At 17.7% G+C, this 19,229-nt stretch overlaps 6 protein-coding genes across 6 annotated transcripts; 5 read left to right on the top strand and 1 right to left on the bottom strand.

Annotated features, from left to right (window-relative positions):
• Positions 1–787: 787 nt before the first annotated feature.
• On the bottom strand, positions 788–4,875 carry SRAE_X000052600 (F-box domain-containing protein; the record flags this gene model as incomplete). The annotated part of the gene is made up of 4 exons (XM_024644880.1): positions 788–857; positions 920–2,310; positions 3,288–3,446; positions 4,627–4,875. The coding sequence occupies 4 exons, from the start codon at positions 4,873–4,875 to the stop codon at positions 788–790; spliced, it is 1,869 nt and encodes a 622-aa protein (XP_024510395.1).
• A 1,110-nt stretch (positions 4,876–5,985) lies between these two features.
• SRAE_X000052500 (Hypothetical protein) lies at positions 5,986–6,510 on the top strand (the record flags this gene model as incomplete). The annotated part of the gene is made up of 1 exon (XM_024644879.1): positions 5,986–6,510. One exon carries the CDS (start codon positions 5,986–5,988, stop codon positions 6,508–6,510), a length of 525 nt encoding a protein of 174 aa, XP_024510394.1.
• Positions 6,511–10,838: 4,328 nt separating this feature from the next.
• Positions 10,839–11,291, top strand: SRAE_X000052400 (Hypothetical protein; the record flags this gene model as incomplete). Its single annotated transcript, XM_024644878.1, has 2 exons — positions 10,839–11,120; positions 11,160–11,291. 2 exons carry the CDS (start codon positions 10,839–10,841, stop codon positions 11,289–11,291), a joined length of 414 nt encoding a protein of 137 aa, XP_024510393.1.
• Positions 11,292–12,919: 1,628 nt separating this feature from the next.
• On the top strand, positions 12,920–13,458 carry SRAE_X000052300 (Hypothetical protein; the record flags this gene model as incomplete). The annotated part of the gene is made up of 3 exons (XM_024644877.1): positions 12,920–13,204; positions 13,243–13,348; positions 13,400–13,458. 3 exons carry the CDS (start codon positions 12,920–12,922, stop codon positions 13,456–13,458), a joined length of 450 nt encoding a protein of 149 aa, XP_024510392.1.
• Positions 13,459–14,121: 663 nt separating this feature from the next.
• On the top strand, positions 14,122–14,610 carry SRAE_X000052200 (Hypothetical protein; the record flags this gene model as incomplete). Its single annotated transcript, XM_024644876.1, has 3 exons — positions 14,122–14,400; positions 14,439–14,541; positions 14,582–14,610. The coding sequence occupies 3 exons, from the start codon at positions 14,122–14,124 to the stop codon at positions 14,608–14,610; spliced, it is 411 nt and encodes a 136-aa protein (XP_024510391.1).
• Positions 14,611–18,131: 3,521 nt separating this feature from the next.
• On the top strand, positions 18,132–18,667 carry SRAE_X000052100 (Hypothetical protein; the record flags this gene model as incomplete). Its single annotated transcript, XM_024644875.1, has 3 exons — positions 18,132–18,413; positions 18,453–18,558; positions 18,609–18,667. The coding sequence occupies 3 exons, from the start codon at positions 18,132–18,134 to the stop codon at positions 18,665–18,667; spliced, it is 447 nt and encodes a 148-aa protein (XP_024510390.1).
• Between the last annotated feature and the right edge of the window lie 562 nt (positions 18,668–19,229).

Raw genomic sequence — 19,229 nt, 5'->3', positions numbered from 1 at the left:
TTATCACGCCTTCTAAATTATAGCTAAATTAATTTAATACCTATTATATATTTATAAAACTATTACTAGTACACAATATCGAAAAATAAAATAAATGCATATATAATAAAATATAAACATAAATTTTAATAAAGGGAAATAATTTTTAAAAAATAAGAAATGAATTAAATTTAAAAATGTTATATTTATATATAGGTATATTGTCAATCAAAATATAAGTATATTAAAAAGTTAAATTTTTATAAGAATTATTTTTAATATATTTTGTTTATTAAAATATATAATTATCTATATTTTATAAAAAGAAATAATTCAATGAAAATGTATAAAAAAAAATTTTTTTTATTTAATAATACTATCTTTTTAATAAAATGATAAGAAAAATTTGTAATATAAAAAAAATTGATAAAGTAGTTAAGTTTTATCACCTGGCATCTTTTGATTGACAATATATATTATTTTACCTTGTAATGATCCGATTTTTTAACTGTACTAATGGCGTGATATAAATTATATGTCTTAATAAGTTATATACTTCTATAGTTAGAAAACTTAATTGATATCATATTACAACTTTAACTTCCCCCCGATAATAAAACTAAAAATTTATCTTTAATTTGTAGTTTTATACAATTTAAATTTTAAAAAAATTATATAAATTTTTATTTAATTATTAATAATATTTTTTTTAACTAGAGAAAATAAAATATACATAAATATATCAAAATAATAATAAAAAAGAATTTGTTTTATTAAACATTAATGTTTGCAACCTATTATAAATCAGTTAGTTAAACAATAATTGGTTGTAATATTTCGAGACGTGTAATAACCCTGTCTTGCACATTTCTCTTGTTCTATAATAAATAAAAATTTTTATATATTTTAAAATGATAAAAATAATAGTATATTAACAAACCTGACAACAGACATTCTATCAGCACGCTCAAAATTTGATCTAACTAATTCATAGTATTGGCCGTCACTAAGAACCATTGAGTGAAGTTTTAGACATTTCATTCTTAAAACATCTATAAATTTACTTGATTTATCAGAAAAACGTAATGTCTCATCATCCCATCTAATTTCAAAGCGTGTTAATTTTGGACAATTTTGTGCTATACAATCAATAAATTGATCTATATGAATTTTTGCATTTACTTTTGGGCAACAATCCTCAGCAATTCCCATAACAAGAATATTAATATTTCTTAAATTTGGTATCATATTCATCCAAAAATATTCAAGTAATTTATGATGTCCACCTAATATTAAACCAATCATTTGTTGACCATATCTTATAACAAAATCAGTTAAAATAGGTTCATTTAAGGAATCACATGTATCTAAATTAAGATATTGTAAATTTTTTAATGATCCTGAATTCATCCAATCATCCATAACACGATCAGTAAAATTTTCTAAAAAACTTGCATCTAACCATTTTATTAATGGTAATCTACATAATATATATGATATTGTATCTTCTTTTAATTCAGTTCCACGTATATCTAATTCTTCAATTTGTGTTTTTTCCCATTCAACTGTTTGTAATATTGTATTATCTAATTTAGCATGTGCCAAAAATAATGATCTTAATTTTTTACATCTTTGAAGAACTAATTTTAAACATGAACCAGTTACTTTATTACAATAATTAACACATAAACATTCTAAATGGGCACAATTTGATGAAATAGCATCAACATGTTCATCATTAATAAATGGTACACCCCATAAATTAACAACTCTTAAATTTGGCATATATTGTTTTAATTTATGCATATTAACAGTTTCATATACCTCTTCTTCTTCATCTTCAACTTTTTCATATGTTCCAACAATATGAAGATTTTCAACACATGATACAAATGTATAAACTTTTCTTAAAAAACCTTCTAAAAATATATTTTCACTTAAACATAATGTTAAACTTTTAAGTCTACTTGGAAAAAATTGAAGATCAGTAAAGTCATGTAATTGCATTGCTGTTGAAAAATCTAATGTTAAATGTTCTAACTTTGAACATTTATTTGCCATTTCATGAAGAACATTACATGTTATTAAATCTGTAGCAAGTTCACAACTACGTGTCTCTGTAAAACGTACACCAATAAGTTGAGTAAAATGTTCAACATTATGTACTTGAAGACCACCATGATTTGGTCTAAATGATATTGATACCCATAAAGCAGGTCCTTGTATAATTTTTCTCCATTTTTTGCAAACTTTACCAACAGTTAATTTTTGATAAGGATTAAGATAAGAAAATATATGTTCTAACAATTTATCAGGAAGTGTTTCAATTGTCTAAAAAAAAAAATTAAATAAAATTTGTTAAATAATAAATATTTTAATAAAAATAAGAAATATATATATATATAAAATTTATTAACCTTATTTGAATAAAAATTATTTTGGCTATCTTCATAATTAGTAATAGATTCATTTTGTTCATCCAGCATAGCTTTTAAATTAACTTCACTAGTTTCGTGCATAGTAACACGTCGAGTCATATCGAAAATAGCCGTCATAATGTATCAAATATATATTTTCTTAATAACAACACTAGAACCAGAATTTTTTTTAATATTTACTTTTAACAAATAAATAATATAATTGAGAAAAATATTATAGTTTAGATGAAAAAAAAAGAAATATTCATATAACTAGCTATTCTCGATCACTATATTTAAAATGATAGTGCTTTCTAATATTATATTGATAAATAACTTTTTTTTAAAGTTAATATATTCATCTCTTTTCATATATATCATCTAATGTTATTTAATGTTGCTGGATATATGAATTATATATTTAAAATGATAGTATTGATCTCAAGACACACATGTAATGAAAGTATATATATAATAAATAAATAAATGTTTTAAAGTTAATTTTAACTTAACTAATTTATATATTATTATTTTATTAAGATATAGAGTGATAGATATATAAAAAAATTATTTCCAGAATAGAAAGAAGATGTGGGTGATATAAAGTTATGATATCAATCACATATTGAAAGATCTGTTAAAAGAAATATTTTATAACTCATTTACTTTTTAATATATTATTCATTAATATGTCAAATATTGCAAATATATAATAAATAGTGTTTTTTTAAATAAAAATGATTAATTATATATTTTAAAATTAAAAAAGTATACTTTAAAGATAATATTAAACTAAAAATAATAACAAATATATAATTCTTTTTTAAATACTATAAAAAAGTAATATATAAATATATTTTTTTTAAAAATTTCTACAAAAATAAAATTTACCTGCATTTTAGAAATTATGAAAGCCAAATTAATTTTTCCCATAGCTTTTATTTTTGAAATAATTCTTGCTTTTTTAATTTTCCATTCTTCTGTATCTCTAAAATGTTTTTTTTTTGCCGTCCAATTCAATTCTGCTTTTCTGATATGATCATCTCCATCCTAAAAAAATAAATTATTATTATATTATTAGTAATAAAAATTTTGGCACAACCTTTTTTAAAATTGTTTTAAATGCCTCAAGCATTATATCAATAAATATTTAATTAGATCTTATAAAATAAAATATATGAAAATGATAATAATTTTTTTTTAAATATATTTTAAGTCTAAATTTATTTATTAAACTAAGAATTAACTAATGATAAGATATAAACTTTTTATATTAATTTTTATATAAATTACTTTATATATTACTATTATTATAGACATCATAAAATAATTGTTATTGTCCTTTTAATTAAAATGTTATTTATTATAATAATAGAAATAATTATAAATATTTTTATAAAAGCTTATTATTTTAAACAATTATTATTTATAAATAAAATGTCCCTATATTAAATGAAATTATATTTAAAGTGCTTTTTAAGCTAAAATATTTAATGTATTCATGTTGTATATTCATTAATTTATAAAATATATATTTTTCTAAAAATAATTTTTTTTTAAAGTAATAAAGAAAAAAATAATATAACATTAATAAATTATTTTAAAAGTAATACATTCAATATATGTACTTTCATCTAATTTAGAATATCTTTTTAATTGACATAAGATAATAATAATATTAAGTAAAATTTATTAATAGATAAACCTCTATAATGAAAGGTATAAATTATAAAGTACTCTTATACGAACACAATCAACTGATAATAATTTAAACAACCGTTTGCTATGTAACAAATATATAATCTTGTAACATTACATTTTAAAAGTAAAATGCCAACAGAAAAAATGTATAATATATAGTAAATGTTAAAAATTATTTTTTTTTTTTTGACAACTTTTGTCGTTTTCATATAAAAATCAATTGTGTAATAAAAATTTTTCTGTTGCTATTGAGAAATTTTTAAAAATAACAATTTCTTAGTACGTTTTAATTTTATCTTACAATTTTTAAAGTTATATTCTAATAAAAAAAATATATATATAAAATTTATGTGTAGACGGGTTAAAATAACATAACAGATTTTTTCTTTTTTTTTTTTTGAGAGGTTTAAAGAGGTAATATAAGTAACACAAAGTAATTAACAATGTGTAAACTTACAGGGTTAATTTTATTAATAAAATTAATTAATTCAGAGTTAGTAGGAATAAAATCAGTAAACAAATACAGTACCGAATTAAATTTTGCTGCATTTCTTATTATTATTCCACTTAATTTAGACTTTTGAAGCATTGTATTTTCTTTATCTTTTGTTATTTCTTTTATATTTTCTTTTACTTGATTTTGACAACATGGTACTGTGTTTGGTAAACGTTGTGATGATAATAAACCACCTTGAAGCATTCTTTTTCTTAATAATGAATTTTGTGGTATTTGAAAACGTAAATTTTGTCCATTATTAATATTTCTTTTTTGATTCATACTTTATAATATTTCTTCAAATTTAATAAATTGAAAAATTAAAAAAATAAGTTTAAAAATATAAAAAAAAATAATAATGTTTTTTTTTTCTATAATATAAGAATATCCAACTGTAAATGTAGAAATATTTATTTGAAACTTAGAATTATTTAGTCATCCTATTTATACATATATATGTTTCTCATACTTTATATTCATCTTTCTTGTATATTTATCTTCAATTATATTAAAACACAACCAACATTTATTTAGTCAGTTTTAATATATATAATAAATATTATTTGCGCACTCCTTAAACTTTTTTGATATCATTTAAAGAGTGTGATAAATTAAAAATAACTCAGCATATATTCTAGTATTATAAAATATTATTAACATTATATGAAACTTAATATCATCATTACTATTAAATGATAAATATCGTAAAAAAGATAATTTCAATAACTTGACTTATTAAAATTAAAATCTATTAATTTTCATATTTTCTTTAAGTATATACTTTTAAAATTCTTAAAAATTTTATCAATAACTTCTTACATTTATTTTCTTTTATCATAATAACATTATGTTTTTCATTACTTCATTAATTTTATCAAAATAAATCATATATATATATATATATACAGTAATAAAATAAACAAATATATGTGCAATTTAATTAATAAAATAGAATAATTTAAAATTTTACCGAATTTTTATTAAATGATAATCCGTATAATATTTAAATCATAACAAGAAAAGTAAACTTTTCAAACTAGTGATAGTATATTATTATTTTCATATATGTCTTTAATACTTTAAAATATTAAACTTGAAAAGTCGATTATATAAAAGAAATTATAATTGATATTGTGAGAAACTTTTAAGATTAAAGAAGATAAATTTTAAGTTTGTCAATATAAAAATCAGGTAAGATTCATGTGTATTTACAGGTTTTTACCTTTTTATATTACTAAAAATAAAGATTTAAAATAATTAAAAAGGTGTGAGTTAGCTATAGGGTATATAATGAAAATATTTTATTCAATTTATTTATCAATTTTTATAATATAAATATATATTATATATTTATTTAAAAATATTACATAAATTTTAACAAAACTATAAAAGATGAAATTTTTAAATATTCCTTTTGTTGTTATTGCCACTACCATAGGTATTTCATCAATAACCTATGCACAAGATTGGGGTGGTAATTATGGTGGTGGATATGGAAATGGTGACATGGGTGGCTACAATGGTGGAGGTTTTGGTGGTGATATGGGTGGTAATTATGGCGGTGGATATGGAAATGGTGATATGGGAGGTTTTGGTGGTGGTGGTTATGGAAATGGTGATATGGGTGGTAATTACGGTGGTGGTTTTGGTGGTGATATGGGAGGATTTGGTAATGGTTATGGCGGTGGTATGGGAAATGGTTATAATGGTGGTTATGGTGGTGATATGGGAGGTTTTGGTGGTGGAGATATGGGAAATGGTTATAATGGTGGTTATGGAGGTGACATGGGAGGATTTAACAATGGATATGGAGGAATGGGAGGTTTTGGCACTGGTATGAGACCAATGGGTTATGATATGAATAATAGAGATAATGTACCTGGAAATTTATATGGCGGTATGAATGATCAAAAATAACGCAAATTCAATTAAAAAATTATTTAATAGATTTATTTAAAAAAGGATAAATGCTATTTGTAAATTTATTTCTATATTTATCTAATTTTTTTAAATTTTTTATTTAAATTGTTATATATATTAAACTTTTTTTAACTTAAAATTATTAGATTTAATATTTTGTTAAAACAAAAGTATTATAGTTGGATATATATTTTTAAAAAAAATCATATCAATGAAAAAAAAATGTTAAAAAAAATTTATAAACAAACTTACTTTAAAAAGTGAACAGATAAATCAAAATATGATGCAATCAACTAAAAATAAGATATCCAATAATTGTCTATGCTTAAAAAGAAGAAAAGAAATTAAAAATTTTTATATTTAAAAATTGAAGAACTAACAAACCTTATCACTTCAATTTTATTTTTTCATATCTTTTAAAAAGTAAATAAACAAAAGAAAAATTTAAACAAAAGTTTATTTTTATAAAAAGTTTTAGTGTTAATTTTAGAAATATTCATATAAACAATTACATAATTTATCGTAATTACTTAAAAAAACATAGTTTGCCGAGCAAAATATTATAAAAAAAATTTAAATATTGAACAAGAATAAATTTTTTTATTTGAAATATTGATTTAAATAATAAAAAAATCACATTGAATTTTCTTTTATTACTTTTAGATAAAAGTTATAATGAAATTAAAAAACATTTTAATTAAAAGACAATTAATTTTAATTAAAAATCCTTCATAATATTAAAAATCATAAAATAATTTAAAAATTTATTATTTTCTAATTTTTAACTTATTAGAAAAAAGTAAAAAATTTTAACTCTTAAAACATTTTTAAATGTTTATTTAAAAGAAATTTTTTAAATAAATTTAGACGAAATGTACTTTGGGATAATCATTATTTTTTTTACCACAAAAACTTTTCTAATATTTTTATCTAATATATTAAAATGAATAGATTTGTATAAAAATATTATGAACAAAAATAATTTATTTATTGAAAATTTTTAAAAAGATTGTAAAATAAATATATTATTATATTATAGATTTGTAAAAGTTTGTAATGTTTATTAAAAATATATATTAATTTTTGGTCATATTTTAATAAATTGGATGATTTTATAATTATAAATACTAAATTAACACAAGATATGTTATAATTTAGAAGTTAAGCATTTTTATTAAAATAATATATTTTCATTAGATTCTTATTTTTATTATTATTGATTGCATTAACATCAAAAAAATTACTTTAGTTAATTTTATAAAATTAAACAAGATTTTAAAAAATTCTATAGCATATAAATTCAAAATTTTTTATTAAAACAAACATTTATTAATTTTATTTTTTTTATGCATAATAATAAAAAAATAGAAGTGTTTATAATTATTTATGTTAATAAAACAAATTCAAATAGTACTGATCTGAAAACATTAATTATGTATAAATTCACTTGAAATGTTCTTTTTTTGTATTAAAATGCATTTTTTAAAATTTGCTTTTCAATTTATTTTCTAGTTTATATTTTAATTTCTATAACAGGATTTCGATATGATTGTATAGGAAAACGAAATGATTCACCATTTTTTTTTAGATTTCGTCTTACAAGAAACTGCTTATTAGTATGTTGTTTAAGAAAAATAAAAATGAAAAGCGATATTTGATAAAATTTATAAAATTATTTTATGAAGATAAAAGACAATTTAAATATGTTGATGAATTTATAAAAAAAAAAACATTTTTGAAGAAGAGAGAAATATTTAGTTTAACAATTAATTATTTTTTAAAAAATTTTCTACAAAAAAATTTCTGTAGTTTTAATTGAAAAATTAAGATATCCATCTTACATTAAAATGCACTTAGATACTCATTACTATAATTTTTTTAGAACTTGTGTAATATGTAAGTTTATAATAATTATATTTCTCTACTTATTTTTTAATTTTCTTAACAATTTCGCCACAAATAAACTTATCCTATGTGGAAACAATAATCATTTTCATCCTTTCATATAATTAAACAATATAAAACATAAATAATTTAATGAGCTTTAATTAAAATAATATTAAAAATAAGTTTAAAATAGATTACAAATTTAGCAAATCATACATTTTGATTTAATAATTTATCTTTTCGAAAAGTAACTGTCGATTCTTCCATTTTTTTTTCTTCCTTATACTTTTCTTCTACTCCACCTATTATTAATGTGTTAAAAATTTTAGTGTTTGGTGGAAGATTTCCTGTTTATAAAATATAAACTTTTAGATAAAAGCCATCATAAAAATATAAGCTTTTAATTAATAAAGCAATTTAATTTTTATAAATTTTTTTTATAATATTTTTACATTATTTTAGTGATAAAAAATTTAAATATTGTTATATTCTAATTGCCAAATACATATTTGCAAAAATAAAGCTTGCAAAAAAATTTTTTTTTAATATTTTTATTTTCAATAAATCTTGTTAAAATAAAAAATTACGATATTTTAAAAAGCATAATTTATTTTTAAAAACTACGTTTTAATGTGAATATCGCATCAAAAAGTGGAAAATTAACATTTGCAGTAAAATAGTTGTTTAAAGTGGTTTTGAAATAAAATGTTTGGCTAAAAGTTTAAAAAAACTTTTAAATGTTAACTTTTTGTAAACAATAATTAAAATATAATGTGTACAATAGCTTTATATATATTTTTATGGTAACTTTAATATATATTAAAAAATATTAACAAATTGTCTAAAATTATTCAATTAAATTTAGTTATAAAAATTATTTTATTGTCGGCAACTTTTCTTCTTATTTCTTTAATATAATTTTTGTTGTAGCATAGTTAAACGCAACTTTATCAAGATTTCAACTTAATATATATTATTATTTTATTTAAAACTTTTTAGATATCAATAAATAGTTTTTATCTAATATTTACAAATTGTTTAATGATATATGATATTTTAAAAATATATATTTAACTAGATTATACATCATGAAACAAAAAATTAGAATGGAATAACACTTTTTCTATCATAACTTTTATCTTTGTTATCCAAATAAGATACAGGTCAAAAATACCAAAGTTAAATAAATATTTTATGCTAATTATTCGAAAAATTATTAAAAATTGCATTTTAACTAACTTCAACTTTTTTTCTAAATATCACAAGATTTATTCAATTATTTTGAAGCTAAAATTGTTGATGTATTTGTCACTATTTTTAAAATTAAATATAATTTATCGTTAAAATATTTTTCAGATAACGTTACTTAATTTAATAAATATTGTGCATATTACTTATCTCCAGATATAATTTAAAAATGCATATAATCTTAATTTTCATTTATAAAAAATGCGACAAACAAATGATAAAATTACTTTTTTTATATTAAAAAGTTGAGTTAAAATATTTACATAACAACATTTATAATTGACAAAAACTCAAATATTCAATATTAGTTGAAAGATACTAAAATAAATTGTTTTATTTAACCATATTAAACGATTGAATGTTAAAAACATTATATTAATAAAATATAGTTAAAAAAATTTACAAACATGAAATTTATTTATATAAAAGTGTAAAATGATACTTTATTAAATAATGTGATATGTAATCAAAAACAATTAAGTTAAAATTAGTAATGTCTTTAAAGAATGAAAATCACTATCGTTAAAAATAACTTAAATATATACTTTTTTCAGATAATAAAAAGCATTAACATTTATTATGTTATAAAAAATAAAAAAAAAAAAATAATTTTTCAAGTTAAAAAATTTAGCACAAATATTTAAAAATATATTTATTATATAAATTGATTATTTATTCTATCATGCAATACAAATAACTAAAAAAAAATCTTTTTTCTACATTAATATAATTTAAAAGCAATAGTTTCAGATTAATGAAATATTGATTATATAATGGTCAGAAGTACATTAAAAAAATAGTAAATTAAAAATATTTAAAAAATAACAAATTCTAAACATTAGCACATTATTAATTATTGATATATTATTAAGATTAAAAACATTAAATATTTAAAAAAATTAATGTTATAATTAATTGTTAGTTTCAATTTTTTTTTATCAAAATAAAAATATATAAAAATTTTTAAAAAATTGAATTGTTTGATTTATAATTGAAGTAAATAATATAAAATATTTTTTAAAAATAGTTTCTCACTTTTACAAACAAACAAAAATTTTCTTTTTATTACTATGATTTTATTAATTTTATTATCATTTAAAGTTTACTTTTTTAAATATACATATAATTTTTGAAATTTATATTATAAAAAAAGCTTTTAGTGTTTTTTGATTCTATAAATTTTAAAACAAATGCATTTGTTAGAAATTTTTTTTCTAATAATTAATTTTGTATATATATTTTTAACTATAACTTCTGTTCATGTTAGATGTCCACTTTATATTAATTCAAAACCACCATGTTTTTTATATGTTGATGTGATAAACGATCAATTTTTTGCTAAAACTGTTACAATTTTACCAATTGAACTCTTACAATATTTAATAGATATACGAAAAAGAACTTCTTATATTTCAAATGGCATATTACCAATGAATAAATATCTTATAGGTAAAATAAACCAAACTACCATGGTAAGTAATTTAAATTTCAAATATAAAAAATTTTTTTAGGTAAGAATATGTTTAAAATATAGAGTTAGATATCAATATCCAACATTTCTTCGCTTGTATACAAGCCAACCAATGACAAGATATGAATTAAATATGCTTCGATATGGTAATGTTAAAAAAAAAGATTCTTAAAAATATATTATTAACTTTATTTTTAGTTGAAGCAAATCCCGTTACGCGTTTTTTTTCATAACTAAAAAAATGTTGATTTCTACTATACTAAATGAGCAAAAATAATTATAATATATTACTTTGTTTATGCCAGTTAAATGGTTTTTTTTTTTAATTTTGTCTAAAATTATGAACATTTTTTAAAATTATTTAATAAGTAGATATATGTCTTAAGTAAAATGACTAAATTTTACTAACTTTCTCTTGAAATATATTATAAATTTATTATTTTTCCCTAATTTTTAAAAATAAAAATTAATATTTTATTATACATTTAATAATAAATTATAATAGTTATAATATATCAATATATCATTTAAAATATTATTTAATAATCGGCATCAATTCAAACGTCTAATATAGGTATAAAATTATTAATTTTATTTCCTATTTTAAATTTTATTTAATAATAAATATTAAAAAAATTTTTAAAATTGTAATAATGAATACTAGTATAAATCTAATTTATAATAGTATTTATATGTATAAATTTTTTAAATGGTCTTGTAAAAAATTGTTTATCATTGTTAATATATTGTTATATTTTTATCAAAAAATATACAGTGATAGTTAAGTAAAAAATAGGTAAAATATAATAATTATAACTTTTTCAACTAAATTATAAATATTAAAGTTTAAAAAACTGTCGTAAACAAAAAAAAATGCTCGTTAAATAGTGGACAAAAATCACACATTTTAAACATATAACGAAAAAATTAAATATAAATTTAATCTAAAAATATCATTTTAAAAAAATCATTTAATTTTAAGAATTTATTTTTAATACAAAAATAAAAATAGCTTTAAACAAATAATATTTAAAAAAGTTAATAATTGTTTTTTGAAAGAGAATTTTATAACAATGATTTATAAGTATATAAAAAAAAAGTAGTAATTTAATATCTATTTTTTTAATCTTATATATATATTTAAAAAATTATCTCCAAAAAATTAAAATAATTATTATGATAATATTAACTTTTATACATTATTTTATATAAAATTTATATTATATAAAAAGTATAGTAAAATAATTTAAAAAAGGTTAAATTTTATTATTTTTTTAACAACATTTTTTTTATTAAAAGTACATTTTAAATTTATGACATATGTTCTAATGCAATTAATTTGATATTATGTTAGTACTTTAAAAAAATTATAATCTTTAACTTTAGTTCAATTGTATTGAATCACTAATCATTTTGTTTCTTAATAATTAAAGTTATATTTTTATAAAACATTTAAAATTTAAATGCTATGTTAAAAAATTAACAATCAAAAATTTTTTTGAATAAAACATTTACCATACTATGATTTTTTTTAATTGAGTAAAAAAATTGTTTGATATTTTTTATAATTGTATAAAAACGTTAAAAAACTTATGTAATTTTATTATATTAATAAATTTTGAAATTTTAATTTGTAAAGTTTATCAACATTTATCTTTTTTTTATATAATATAAAAAAATAGTTTTCATAAGAAATATTAATTTTTTAAAATTTGATTATTTAAAGTACGTTTAAAGTTTGAAATATGTACTATAAATTAAACTCTAAATTTTTTGTAATGAAAAAAAATTTTTTTAAATATGCATGTATTAAAATTTATTTTTTTAACTACTATTTTTAGCTATATGCATTTAACTACAAATGGAGCTAAATTAAAATGTTATGGATTTTTTGGCCTTAGGCCACCATGCTTTCTTTATATTGATATAATAATTGATAAATTTTTTTATAAAACTGATAAAATCTTACCAAAAGATGTTTTATTAAAATTAAATAAAATATATAGTCATAAAAAATATTATTATACTAACATGGTTAAGGAATTAAATGATTATATTATGGGTAGATATAATCAACTTTGGATGGTAAATTATAATTTATTAAAATGAATATATTTTTTTAGAAACAAATTTGTCGTCAATATTGTGTCAGATACAGGTATGAAACGTATATTACTTTCTTCACAAACAATCCTATTACACAATATGAAAAAGATCTTTTCAACTTAGGTAAGTATAATCAATTTAAGCATTTACAATAAATATTATATATATTTTTAGTTTACAGAAGACGAAAACCTAGAATACTTTGTTTCAAAGGTTCATGTAAAATACAATGAATAAATGAAATTGTTTAAAAATTAACTTTGAATAAATACAACAAAATTATAAAATGATTCATGTTGAAAAATAAATGATTCTATTAATATGTTGTTAATATATAAAAAAAAAATTAGTTAAAATAATAGCAAATAAATATTACTTTATTATACTTAACAAAAATTTTACATTTACATCTCCAAATTGTGTAATATATGACTAATAAATTTATTAAAAATAATAAATAAATATTAATATTATTTTTTGTAATATATATAGTTAATAAATTAATCTAGATGTGGCAAAAAAAAATATTTACAATATACAAAATAAAGATTTATTTATGTTAATCAAAAGAAAACTAGCAAATAAATTAGAAAAAAATTCATTTTATTGATTGTTACTAAAAAATTTTGTACTTCAACAAAATATAAATTTAATCTTTTACTTGGCGTAATTTTTTTTTTTTTGTAAAAGTTAAAATATTTATTTTCACTTTTCATTTTCAATATGTATAATTAATTTAGCTTGTTTAAATTTATACGAATAACATATTAATGTACATTAACTATTAAACAAAAATATTAAAAATTTAATATAATTATAAAATAAATTTAAATAATTTTATTGTTTAAAAGTAATTTTATCTGAGTTTAATTTATACACACTTTATTTATAATAAAATGTATCTTTTTAACTTTTTTTTCAATTCTATATTTCTTTCATCTATATTTTTAATATCAAATGGATTTAGATATCATTGTATAGGAAAAAACAATAGACCACCATGTTTTATAGATGTCATACCTCAGGAACCTGCGTTTAGAAATATTATTTGTAAAGTAATACATTCAAGAAAATGTCAATTAATTAAAAGTTATATGAATTTGGCAGAAAACAATTTGTTAAAATTAGAGGATATAAATAAAGTATTGAAAGACATTATAAAAAAGAGAGAAGTGGTTTGTAAAAAAGTAAAATAAATTTAACTATTTTTTAGGAAATGATTTGTGCCTTATTAAGAGTGTATTACAAATATCCAACATATGTTAAATTGCATTTAAGTCAACATTATTTTGGTTCTCCAGGAACACGTATAATGTGTAAGTTTATTATCCTTAAAATTATTACTTTTTATTTTAGTTTCCAATGGTAAATATTCTTTAAAATGAACAAATGATTTATTTATTAAAAAGATTAAGAAAATAAAATTATAATTTTTTGAAAACAAAGAAATTTCTTTAAAACACGTTTCTTGAGAAAATCAAGCAAATTTTTTAATATAGGAGAAGTATTTTTGCAACATCCCAATTTTATATGCTTAAATTATGTGCTGCGTTGAAATATAACCTGAGATAAAATTTAAGCCTCATAGCTGTATCGTGCGCGATAATAAAGCATTTTGTTTCCAAGTGTATTTTTTTTTAACTAGTTGTATTTAATTGATATGCTTGTAAAAATATTACTTTCTATGTCTCATTTTTTTACCATTTTTTATGATCTTTTTATATAGCTACATAGAATTTAAAAATTTTAAATATAAAAAAATTTATTCTAAAAGTCATCGAAATTGAAGACCTCCAACTTTAGAAATGTCAAAAATGAATTCAGCGTTCTTGAAAACCCCTAGATACACTTTTACCGTATTTGAATTTCCATGAAGAAAAAAGTTATTAATAAAAAAGTTTTTAAAAATAACACTTTTATTTGCTTAATTTTTATAAAAAAAAAATTTTAGCATTGTATTTTAAGTTTTTATAATTTTATTTTTTCTAACATTTTGCTTCATTTTTTTAGCTTTCTCAACGTTATATTGCTTCCATATATTAAACTCTTTGTCTTTGAATTCAACGTATGTTATTATTCTTATATTTTCTATTTAATTAACATTTAATATTTCTAAACCTTCATAATTTTATAATATGTTAATTTATCTAGAATCTTCCATATTTGAATAAGTTTCATTAAAATCAGTTGGTATTTAACATCATTTTTTAAGTTATCTGGAATTTTTTTGCTAAAATCAATGCTTAAATTTCCCTCACCTTTTTGCATTGACACGTTTATTTTATTTTTGTGTTCGAAACAATATATTAACTTTTTGCAATTGTTTATATTTTTTCGGTAACTAAAAAAATAATCTATATATTAAAAAATAAGTTACCTATGCAATTTACTAATTCCTTTTTGACAATTAATTGAAACCATTAAAGCTCATAATTGTCTCGAACCGCTTTCAAATGGTGATAAGCGGTTAACATTAAAATAACTTTCCATTCTTAAAGAAAGAATATTACAAAATTTGTAAATAATTTTTAACACTAGACAATAATATTTTATATGAAGGATGTTTTTTATTTTTATACACTTTCAGTAATTTGTTTTTTTTTAATTAATTTATTTTTTATATAAATTTTTTAAAATATACACTTTAGTCATAGATAAAATTGACAGATTACTTAACAAAGATAAATTTCTTCTAATAAAATAAAATTTTATTTGATACTTATAAAGAACACCATTTGATATTTTTATTTTATAGCTCATAATTAAAATATTGAAGACTTTCAAAAATTATCTAGATCATTTTTTTACAAAATTGCAAAATATTTGGTTTTATTACCGAGCCAAAAGTAAACTACTTAAAATAATTTAGTTTTTAAATTGTTTTATCAAAAAGAAAAATTTATTCATTACATCTTTTTCTTCTTTCTAAAAAGTGCATGTAACTGTTAAAAAAAAACAAAATATTATTAATTATTATATTTTTTAATTTACTTAATATAAATCTTTAATAAAATGCAAAATGATTTAAAATGATTTTCTAATAAGCATTAAAATTTTTATCAACAATTTGTTTTTATTAGAAATTTAGATAAAGTAGAAAAAAGTAAAATAAGAAAAAATAGTTTATATATTTATTAAAAAATGCAAAATATTTATTTATTGGTAACTGATATTTAAACATTGTAACACAAGGATATTTTTTTTAGTCAAAAATTATGTAAAATTTTTTTTTTAAATGATTAACTTAATAAAAAATTTAAAAAAAATAATATTACGATGCTTAAAAATATTTTTTTTATAAAAATTAAGCATATAAAAATGTTATTTTTAAAAACTTTTTTCTCCATGAAAATTCAAATATGGTGAAAGTGTATCTAGAAGTTTTCAAAGACGTTGAATTTATTTTTGATATTTCCAAAATTGAGGGTTTTTAATTTTGATGACTTTTAGACTAAATTTTTTTATATTAAAAAATTTTTAAATTCTATGTAGCTATTTAAAAAGATCATAAAAAATGTTAAAAAAATGAGACATAGAAAGTAATATTCTCATAAACATATTAATGAGATACACTTGCAGAAAAAATGCTTCATTGCCGTACACGATACAGCTATGAGGCTTAAATTTTATCTCAGGTTATGTTTCAACGCAGCACATAATTAAAGCATATAAAATTGGGACATTGTAAAAATGCTTGTCTCGGGTTGCTCGAGTTTCTCAAGAAACGTGTTTTAATAATAAATATAATTTCAAAAATTGTAATAAAAAATACTATTAAAAATCTAATTTTTAATAGTATTCATATGTATAAATTTTTTAAATGGTCTTGTAAAAAATTGTTTATTATTGTTAATATATTCTTATATTTTTATTAATAGATATACAATGGTAGTTAAGTAATAAATAAGTAAAATATAATAATTATAATTTTTTTATCTAAATTTTAAAGTAAAAATTTTAAATATTAAAGTTTAAAAAACTGTTTGTTAAATAGTGGAAAATAAATCACACATTATAAACAGAAAATGAAATAATTAAATATAAATTTAATCTTAGAGTATCATTTAAAAAAATCATTTAATTTTAAGATTTTATTTTTAATAAAAAATAAAAATAGCTTTAAACAAATAATATTTAAAAAAAGTTAATAAATGGTTTTTGAAAAAAAATTTTGATACAATGATTTATAAGTATATAAAAAAAGTAGTAATTTAAAAGTATTTTTTTATGTTATATATGTATATAAAAAATGTTCTCAAAAAAATTAAAATAATTATTGTGATAATATAAACTTTTATACATTATTTTATATAAAATTTATATTTTATAAAAAGTATAGTAAAATAATTAAAAAAATGTTAAATTTTATTATTTTTTTAACAATATTTTTTTTATTAAATATATATTTCAAATTTATGACATTTGTACTAATTCAATTAATTTAATATTATAATAGTACTCTAAAAAAAATTATAATTTTTAAGTTTAGTTAAATTATATTGAATCACTTATCATTTTGTTTCTTAATTATTGAAGTTCTATTTTTTTAAAATATTTAAAATTTTAATGGTATGTTAAAAAATTAACAACAAAAAATGTTATTGAATAAAAAATTTGCCAAACCTTGATTTTCTTAATTGAGAAAAAAATTGTTTAATAGTTTTTTTAATTGAATAAAACGTTAAAAATCGTATATAATTTTATTATATTAATATATTTTAAAATATTAATTTAATTCACAAAATTAATCAACATTTATTTTTTTTTCCATATAATATAAAATAATGGTTTTTTATTAGAAGTATTAATTTTTAAAAATTTGATTATTTAAAGTACGTTTAATGTTTGAAATATATACTATAAATTAAACTTTAAATTTTTTGTAATAAAAAATCTCTTTTTAATTATGTATGTATTAAAATTTATTTTTTTAACTGCTATTTTTAACTATATGCATTTAACTACAAATGGAGCTAAATTTAGATGTTACTCTTTTTTTGGCTTTAAGCCACCATGCTTTCTTTATATTGATATACTAAATGATAATTTTTTTGCTAAAACTGAATCAATCTTACCAAAAGAACTTTTATTTGACTTAAGAAAATTATTAAAATTAAAACATTTTTTTAGTAATGTTGTTAAAGAATTAAATTGTTATATAATGGGTCGATATAACCAATATTGGATGGTAAATTATAAAAAATATAAAAAAATATTTTTCTTTTAGAAACTAATTTGTAAGAAATATGGTGCCAAATACAAATATCAAACGTATTTGACATTCTACACAACTAGTCCAAAAACAAATTATGAAAAAAAACTTTATATGGAAGGTAAGTTTAATCAGGTTAAACATTTTGTATAACTGATATATATTTTTTAGTTAAATATGGAAGAAAATATTCAACAAGTTGTTTCAAAAGTGCTTCTAGAAGAGAATGATTAATTCAAATTGTTAAAAAATAAACTTTGAATAAATACAACAAAATTATAAAATGATTCATGTTGAAAAATAAAATATTCTGTTATTATGTCATAAATATAAAAAATAAAAATCGGTTAAAATAACAATTAAATAATCTACTTAATAGTAATTAACAAAAATTTATACATTTACATCTACAAATTAAGTTATATATTACTAACAAAATAATTAAAATTGTTAAAGAAATATTAATATTAATTTTTGTAAATAATTTAATTTATAAATTAATCTGAACGCGACAAAAAAAATATTTACAATAAACAAAATAAAGATTTATTTATGTTAATCAAAAGAAAACTAACAAATAAATTAAAATAAAATTCATTTTTTTAATTGTTACAAAAAGTTTTGTACTTCAACAAAATATAAATTGTATAAATATAAATTTAATCTTTTACTCGATGTAATTTTTTTTTGTAAAAGTTAAAATATTTATTTTCACTTTTCATTTTCAATATGTATAAATAATTTAGCTTGTTTAAATTTATACGAATAACATATTAATATACATTAACTATT

The sequence above is a fragment of the Strongyloides ratti genome (genome assembly GCF_001040885.1).
Source record: "Strongyloides ratti genome assembly S_ratti_ED321, chromosome : X".
In the NCBI taxonomy this organism is placed as follows: Eukaryota; Metazoa; Nematoda; class Chromadorea; order Rhabditida; family Strongyloididae; genus Strongyloides; species Strongyloides ratti.
Note: the sequence above shows the minus strand (reverse complement) of the source record. Positions and strands in the feature narration are given on the sequence as shown.